This window comes from Poecilia reticulata, chromosome 10, assembly GCF_904066995.2.
Source record: "Poecilia reticulata chromosome 10, P_reticulata-male-v2, whole genome shotgun sequence".
NCBI classification, from domain to species: domain Eukaryota; kingdom Metazoa; phylum Chordata; class Actinopteri; order Cyprinodontiformes; family Poeciliidae; genus Poecilia; species Poecilia reticulata.
Window position 1 is genome coordinate 16,853,429 of NC_088839.1, and position 9,484 is coordinate 16,862,912.

A 9,484-nucleotide genomic window follows, 5' to 3' on the forward strand; every position below is an offset into this window, starting at 1 on the left:
GAAAGAGCCGTTAAACTCGTGTCTCGAGTTGTGTTTTTTCAGTTGTGTTGATGTCATTTATGCATTAGCAATATGCCTTCTAGTCACAATGTAAACTGATTTAACGAATTTATAACTAACCACGTAACCTCCATATTTGTAGCATCTGAACTAATTTTTTAAATCATTCATCTTTTTGACATACGTATGTCGCTCGATTTTTTTTCTTCTTTCGTAACCACACGTCCCTTATTATAATGTGCAAGTAAGGAGGGATTATGATGTACACTTTTAAATGTGCATGATTGTATTATTAGCGGACTAAAAATAAATAATATGCAATGTTTCCCTCTTGGTGTCACTACAACACAGCAAACCGTTAAGAGTCATGGTTCCTCCCACTAGTAAAATCTTTTGTTAGGTAGCTGTTAGCCGGAGATGTAGGCAGCATAAGAGGAAAGGACGGGTGGCATCACATTTTCATCGGATTTGGAAACTGGGACTGATATAGAAAAAGAACAAAAGTGGACGTGTGAGGCTGGAAACAATGGAGAGAATGTTTAGATCATCTAACCGTGGCTGGTTTGTTTTTTATTTCGCCATCCTGCTGATTGTCGCGGAACAAGTTCTGGCTGAACTGAGGTACTCCATCCCAGAAGAGGTAAACGAAGGAACCGCTGTGGGATACATTGCAAAAGATCTTGGTTTGGATAAAGCCTCATTGGTTGATCGTCGGTTTCGTGTGGTGCCTGGATCCAAGGAGGCGTATTTTGAGGTGAATTCAGACAACGGCGCTTTACAGGTTCGCAGAAAAATTGACAGAGAGGAGATTTGTCACGGTAGCGGCGCATGCCTAATGGAGCTGAAAATTCTCGTTGAAAACCCCTTGGAGATGCACCATGTTGTTGTCGATATAGCAGATGTAAATGATCATTATCCCAGCTTTTCTGAAAACGAACAAATGTTTGAAATAGGAGAACAGTCATCACTAGGAACAAGATTTCAGTTGGATGCGGCCCGCGATCCGGATGCTGGAATAAACTCCATCCGCACGTACACATTAACGTCAAATGATCATTTTGATATTGAGGTAATCCAGAGTGAGGAGGAGAAAGTGCCATATTTAGTATTAAAAAAATCCCTAGACAGAGAACAAAAGAAAAAGCACATGTTTATTTTAACAGCGGCCGATGGAGGCAAGCCTCCAAAATCGGCGACACTTAATATTTCCATTATTGTCCTTGATAGTAATGACAATCGCCCGGCATTCAATAAAGAGATTTATCAAATTGAAATTCAAGAGAATGCATTAGTTGGCACAACTCTTACAACGTTAAATGCAACAGATCCAGACGAAGGAACAAATGGAGATATAGAGTACAGCCTCAGCAAAACCCTGCCGCGTAAAGCATATGAAGTATTCCGGTTAGATAGCGTTAGTGGAGCAATAACACTAGAAAATGCTCTAGATTTTGAGGATTCTGACACTTACAAACTAGATGTTCAAGCATCTGACAAAGGACAACCTCCACTTATAGGGAGATGCAGAGTTATTATAAAGATAAAAGACGTGAATGATAACGCTCCAGAAATAGAGGTCACTTCGCTTTCAGACACCGTCTCTGAAGATTCAAAGCCTGGTACAGTGATTTCACTTGTTAGTGTAACGGACAAAGATTCAAGTGTTAACGGAAAGGTGATAGTGCAGATAGCCGGAAATGTACCATTTGAGCTAAAGCCTTCATACAAGGAGAACATTTATTCCGTTGTCACCAAAGATTTTCTGGACAGAGAAAAAGAACAACAATACGAAATAACAATAAAAGGAACGGATTGCGGCGAACCTCCATTATCTGCGATTAAAATTCTCGGAATTCAAATATCAGATGTGAATGATAACAGTCCACAATTCTCGCAAAACCCGTTACAATTTTACCTGAGAGAGAACAACGTTGCTGGTGCTTCAGTTTTATCAGTAAGTGCGACAGATAACGACGTCAATCAAAACGCAGCTGTAATATATAATATAGTCAGACAAAATGACGTAACGAGCTTCTTGAATGTGAATTCTGATACCGGGCAAATATCTGCGCTTAAAAGTTTCGATTTTGAAACACTGAAGACTTTCCAGTTCCAAGTTGTCGCCACTGATTCTGGGACTCCGTCACTGAGCAGCAACGTCACAGTGAACGTGTTCATTCTGGATCAGAACGACAACGCTCCAGTCATCCTGTATCCACTCAGCTCCAATGGTTCTGCTGAAGGTGTGGAGGAGATTCCACGTAATGTGAACGCAGGACACTTGGTGACTAAAGTCAGAGCCTATGACGCTGATATAGGATATAATGGCTGGTTGCTGTTTTCACTACAGGAAGTTTCTGACCACAGTCTGTTTGGTTTGGACCGCTACACAGGACAAATCAGAACACTTCGGTCATTCACAGAGACAGATGAGGCTGAGCATAAACTGGTCATACTGGTCAAGGATAATGGCAACGTTTCCCTCTCAGCAACAGCTACTGTGATTGTTAAACTCGTGGAACCAAAAGAGGCTTTTGCAGCTTCTGATGTTAAAAGTGCTGCAAAGGATGAAGAGGAAGATAATGTGACTTTTTATTTGATGATCACTTTGGGCGCAGTTTCAATTCTGTTTATCATCAGTATCATCGTGCTGATTGCAATGCAGTGCTCCAAATCTACAGACTATACTTCTAAATACCTCCAAGAGCCTAATTATGATGGGACACTGTGTCACAGCATCCAGTACAGATCTGGAGACAAAAGGTACATGTTAGTTGGACCCAGAATGAGTATTGGATCTACTATAGTACCTGGAAGTCATGCAAACACACTAGTACTACCTGACAAGAAGAGAACATCAGAAGAGGTAGGCCAATATATTTTAATATTTTCATTTATTTATTTATTTATTTATTTATTTATTTATTTACTCCTGCGACAGACTGACGACCTGTCCAGGGTGTTCTCCACTGGAGATAGGCACCAGCAGCCCTCCCAACCCAAATACTGACACGGGTGTACAGAAAATTAATGGATGGATTTATTTATTGTGGTTTTTGGATTATTATTATTTTTTTATTGATTCATTGCTATTATATAGTTGATATCAGATCATCTTATTCAATTTGCACTGTTTTTTTTACATTGTTTCGATTTATAATTTCGTCACAGTTTGTCTTCTTGTGCTTGATATACACAGGTCTTAAACTGCCAAATATGTCTTACGTTGCTAACAGTACAAAATCTCATAAGATTTTTTTTTAAACCAACAGTTAAAGCACATTTCAGCACATGACATTTTCCAGTATTTTTTAAATGATTGTCGTCAATGTTCAGTTATTCAGCAATTATCTTTTAAACACAGTCACGCCACCTTACATTTTCGTTGTGCATCGATGAAGGTAATGTAATCCACAAAAACACCAAAAATATGCAAACGCAGATTCGTATCCTGCTTTAATCATTTTTCACAGCCCCACACTTTCTTCATAAGTTAGAAAGCACTTTACAACGACAACGTAACAAAAACGTCTGCCGTGCAGCCAAGTGTTGGTGCTGAAATAAATTGAAATAAATAAATTGCTTCACCAGAGACAGAGGAGCAAGGTGAAATCTGAGCGACAGATCAAACGGAACATTAACCGACCATAATAATTCAAGGTAACTTAGAGAAACTTTTTGTTTGGTCTGCAGCAAAGGATGAGGAAGATAAAGTTATTTTTAACTGATGATTTCTTAAATGCTACATTTTTTTATAATCATTTTCTTCTTCCTGTTTACAATGCACTCCCATATCTGCAGACATCACTTGCCTTTTCATGCTATAGACTATCCACTTTGCACCATGTAGCATCTGACTTGGTTGTAATTGTTGTTTCACTTTAAAGTTTTATTAGAATAGATTTCTGGTATTCACGGCCACGTAAAACGCGATTAAAGTTTATTCTCCAATGGCAAGTTTCACTCTAACTGGTAAATGTCTGGGTCGGCTGGAGCATCACCGTGACGCTCTGTTACGTTGTATGGTGGATGTTAATACGGTGCCTCGGGAGGGATGCGAGTTCGCAAAAGCTGTAGTCGATTATCCGAGTATGTTTGCAGGTACACTCAGCAATGGAGAAAGTTGTAGTTCTGTAAAGCTAAAAAAAAAACCAGATAATTTATTTTCTTTTCTTTTAGAGGAATCCACTGCTGACTCAAACATAAAGAGAACAGTTCAGATTAGCCCATTATTTTTGCTCCACATTGAATTCATATTTAGGCTTCGTCACACGAGCAACTCTGTGACAGCAGACGGTATCTCCGGTGGTCCATTGTTTTGGTTGAGATGTTTGGATTCTGTTGTGACCTAAATCACGGGCCAATCAATGAGTTGAATCTGCTGTCAGTCAAATCCCTTGCATACAATATGTAGCTTGACTCGGCTTATATTACCCCGGAAGTGAGTAGAAAACGGGCAAGAGCCGAGCAGGATGTGCTAATAGACCTGAGTCTGGCCGGGTGGACTGGGTCAGAACACATTTAAAGTCATGCCTCTTATTATTGCTTGCTGACAGGTCCAGAAGTTCCGTTTTTCATATTTCCCAAGTCCTTGAACTGTAAATTTTCATAAATGGATAAAATCCGTCCGACAGATTTCAATGAGCAGTTGTAATTAATTTATTTTACATATGTTAGGGATATTTCCATGCATCAAGGTACATTTACAAACAGAATATAGATAATACATTTTAAGATTTTTTTTGTGATTTTTACTTTAACGATTGTTTAAATAATCAAGTAGCGCACTGGTTGAGAAAGGCAACTGTGTAGTAAGAGACATTAGCTGTCTATGGTTCTGAATTGCATCATTTAAAAGCAACGAGGTTAAAATGAAAGACGGTTTGCATTTCACTGGTATTGCAAGCTGAAGACATATTCCATGTTGTACATAAAAACAAAGAAAACAAAAAAACTATATTAACTAGATTAATTAGAATGTTTAGTAGTTGTATTCCTGTCTTGACTTTTGGGTCAATGTAAGGTGTATCTTTCAGCAACATATTACAGGACTCAAAGCTTATTCAGAAACTGGTCTATCATGTCCACTTGGTGTCGTTGCAATACAACCTTCCTGATTTAGACTGTCCCTACACTGTCTTTCATCAAATCTTTTGTTTGCTGCTCCATAGCGAATGGAGGATCGGATGGAAGAACGGTGAATTATAGAAATCCTCGCCCACAATCTGAATTAGGAAAATAAATCCATGGACAAAAAGAGGAAAACGTAATATGCTGAGGAAATAATGGCGACCTGGAGCCGATCGAGTGACCACAGTTGGCCCGTTTTTCTTTTATATCTTCTACTGATTTTCGCGAAGCAGGCTGCGGCTGAACTGAGATACTCCGTTCCAGAGGAGGTGAAAGAGGGAACCGTCGTTGGAAATATTGCCAAGGATCTTGGTCTGGAGAAAGCACATTTAACTGATCGACGCCTGCGTATTGTTTCGGGATCTGAAAATACTTTTTTCAGTGTTAACACGAATAACGGCGCCTTACAGGTTCGTAGACAAATTGACAGAGAAGAGCTATGTCACGGTGGTGGCGCATGCTTACTGGAGCTAAAGATCATCGTTGAAAACCCGCTAGAAATGCACCACGTTGTTGTGGAGGTTACAGATGTAAATGATCACTCCCCAAGTTTCCTAGAGAAACAGCAACATTTTGAAATAGCCGAACATACGGCTCCCGAAACGCGATTTCAGCTCCAAGTGGCCAATGACCCCGATTTAGGCGTAAATTCAATCCGCACGTACACTTTATCATCAAATGATTATTTTGATATAGATGTAAGTCAAAGCGACGAAGACAAAATACCATATTTAGTGCTAAAGAAGCCTCTAGACCGAGAACAAAATAAGAAACTTCTATTGATTGTTACAGCAATTGATGGAGGCAAACCTCCGAGATCAGCGACACTTAATGTTTCAGTCACTGTGCTCGACAGCAACGATAACCGTCCATCCTTCAGCCAGGACGTGTATCAAGTACAGACATATGAAAATGCATCAGTTGGTACTATTGTCGCACAAGTTTCTGCGTCAGATCCAGATGAGGGAAATAACGGAGAAATCAAATACAGCATTGCTAAGGCTTTACAACGAAAAATATATGAAACATTTGAAATTAACTCATTAACAGGAGAAATTAAATTAAAAGCACTTCTTGATTTTGAGGAAATTGAAATCTACAAAATTGACATTGAAGCATTAGACAAGGGAACGCCTCCTCTAACAGGTAGATGTAGAGTGGTTGTGAAGATAAAAGATGTAAACGATAACTCACCAAATATAGATGTCACATCTCTGTCAAATACAATATCAGAAGATTCAAAACCGGGAACTACAATTTCCCTCATTAGTGTAACTGATAAAGACTCCGGTCTTAATGGAAAGATTATTTCACGTATTCTTAATGATGTACCTTTTGAACTGAAGCCATCCTATAAGGAAAACATGTATTCGCTTGTTACAAAAGAACATTTAGATAGAGAGAAGGTTTCTCTGTACGAAATATTAATACAAGCCAGTGATTGCGGTAACCCACCATTATCTAAGGTGAAAACACTCAGTATTCAAGTTTCCGATGTGAATGACAACAGTCCTCGTTTCGAGAAAAGCCCACTGCAGTTTTATTTATCAGAAAATAATGCTCCTGGGGCAACTGTATTTTCTGTAAGCGCGACAGACATTGATATGAACGAAAATGCAGCTATTTCTTATCATTTTGTGAGAGAAGGGAGTAGAGAGGAAGTGACGGCATTTTTAAATATCAACTCAGAAAACGGACACATAGCAGCACTAAAGAGTTTTGACTTTGAAACTCTGAAAACTTTCCAGTTCCAAGTTGTCGCCACTGATTCTGGGACTCCGTCACTCAGCAGCAACGTCACAGTGAACGTGTTCATTCTGGATCAGAACGACAACGCTCCAGTCATCCTGTATCCACTCAGCTCCAATGGTTCTGCTGAAGGTGTGGAGGAGATTCCACGTAACGTGAACGCAGGACACTTGGTGACTAAAGTCAGAGCCTATGACGCTGATATAGGATATAATGGCTGGTTGCTGTTTTCACTGCAGGAAGTTACTGACCACAGTCTGTTTGGTTTGGACCGCTACACAGGACAGATCAGAACACTTCGCTCATTCACAGAGACAGACGAGGCTGAGCATAAACTGGTCATACTGGTCAAGGATAATGGCAACGTTTCCCTCTCAGCAACAGCTACTGTGATTGTTAAACTGGTTGAACCCAAAGAGGCTTTTGCAGCTTCTGATGTTAAAAGTGCAGCAAAGGATGACGAAGGTGACGATGTGACTTTTTACCTGATGATCACGTTGGGCGCAGTTTCAATTCTGTTTATAATCAGTATCATCGTGCTGATTGCAATGCAGTGCTCCAAATCCACAGACTATACTTCTAAATATCTCCAAGAAGCTAATTATGATGGGACACTGTGTCACAGCATCCAGTACAGATCTGGAGACAAAAGGTACATGTTAGTTGGACCCAGAATGAGTATTGGATCTACTATTGTACCTGGAAGTCATGCAAACACACTAGTGCTTCCTGATAGGAGGAGAACATCTGAGGAGGTAAGAACATATCCATTAATGTATTCCATGTTTGGAAATAAATGTTGTGTTTTTCGTTTTTTAATGATCTTTTCATTTTGAAAAATGAGAACCAGAATTATATTTGAAAAGTTCTCTCATTTTGTTTCAATGCAATATAAAGCATTGTGGGTGTGTTGCTGCTCCTTGGCATTGATAGAGAACATTTGATTAAACATTGAAAAAGTTATTTATACATTTCCATTTCATTTAATTTATGGAGCATTTTCTGCGTTTTTCACAAGATGTCTTTACTCTGACAGTATAATGCTTGGTACATTCTCCTCTGCCTGTTTGGGATGCATAAATCATCTCCATTCAAGCTACACATTTTGTTGATGTCTGGAGAAATGAAAAGGGACCAGTTTAGTTGATTAACTAAGATAGGACATTGTGCTACAGTACACATTTTAGATCGGCAGACAAATTACATGTTCATTGATCCCCAGATGAGCATGTTATGTATTTGTCATGTGGTAGGGTTGAGGTGGTGGTGAGGAGAGAACGCAGGTAGACCCAGGATATGATGAAAATGATAAATTTAATGATAATAATGCTCGGAGCAGTCCAGGAACAGGCAGCACGGCAGACAGACTAGCGCACAGCTAAATGTCTGTGCCACTGAATACAAAGACTGAAAAACTAGAGCTGACGCTGACACGGGACTTAATCAGTACAACTGAGACGACAGACGGACGGACAGACTGACGCAGAGAAAGACGTACGTGAGACGATGGACAGCATAGACAAGGACCCAACGAAGAATACAGACAACAGGTGAGACTAAATACACACGGGGTAATCAAGGGAACGAGACACACCTGGGAGACAATCAACGGGGAAGACGCAGAGACGGAGACACAGGAAGCAAACTGAACACAAAAAACTCTAAAAATAACTACACAGAAACACGATTATGACAGTATTACAGTATCGAAAAATAATACAAACATACTGGTACTACCTGAAAGGAGGAGAACATCTGAAGTGGCAGCCTGTGCAATTGGAAACTATGACTTATTTCAGTTTTGACTCATTTCCTTTACTTTTCCTGCGACTGATTCCCTCTGTAAATTCATTGCAGTAATAGATTCGGAATAAAAAAAGTTTTAGACTTGGAATTTGTGCTCTTAAGCTGAAGAGTCCGTCAGTGTTCATTTCCTGTTTTACATATGCATACATCTCAACTCAGGCTAGATGTTTTTGCAGTTATCAGAATACTTGAGTGCTTTATAAAACAATATTATTTAGCTTAAAGCGTTTAAAACACAGTTTATTTTTTTAACATTTACTAAAAACGTATTTAATTCTAAACATTGTTCAGTTATTTCTAGGTTGTGTTCTAAATACATACTCGTCCATGATAGGTATTTTCCTAGAACCTACATAAAAGAACCACAGACAACGTATATGAATTTATGACTAAACTTCTGCAAGCAAAAGGAGAAGACTCTGTCAACTGCTTCTCAGAGCTGTTCACAGAGCGTTCTGCTTCTCTTTGGATACAGCTTGTCTTTTATTCTCAAACTTCAAAGAGGGAGGATAGGCAAGATAGACAGCAGAGGAAAAACAGCAAAGGTCGTAAAACATTTTACCTAAACAAAGCAAAGGTCGTAAAACAATTTAACATCTGGCCCCTGATCTGAGCCCGGTTCAAATCTCGGTCAAACTGTTTCACATGAAGATAACAGGCAGCTGTGACTTCCAGGTCAGTTCACACATACAAGAGAACACTTTAACCTGAATATGAACTAAAGTAACAACAAAATGATAATACCAAAAAATCTCTATCATTCCCCCCTTTTTATCATTTTACCATGTGTGTAAACCCT

At 39.3% G+C, this 9,484-nt stretch overlaps 1 protein-coding gene across 9 annotated transcripts in view; it reads left to right on the plus strand.

Annotated features, from left to right (window-relative positions):
* The window catches only part of LOC103471329 (protocadherin alpha-C2-like), a 195,427-nt gene that overhangs the window by 26,453 nt on the left and 159,490 nt on the right, over positions 1–9,484 (plus strand). Inside the window, exon 1 of one of the 9 annotated variants that reach the window (XM_081611438.1) lies at positions 419–2,866. The exons of 7 other annotated variants lie outside the window; for them this stretch is intronic. In XM_081611438.1, the coding sequence (XP_081467564.1) occupies positions 527–2,866 (2,340 nt within the window). In that variant the 5' untranslated portion in view covers positions 419–526. Of the gene's footprint in view, positions 1–418; positions 2,867–5,152; positions 7,635–9,484 lie in introns of those variants that run through there. One more of the 9 variants, XM_081611436.1, reaches the window with a different exon arrangement.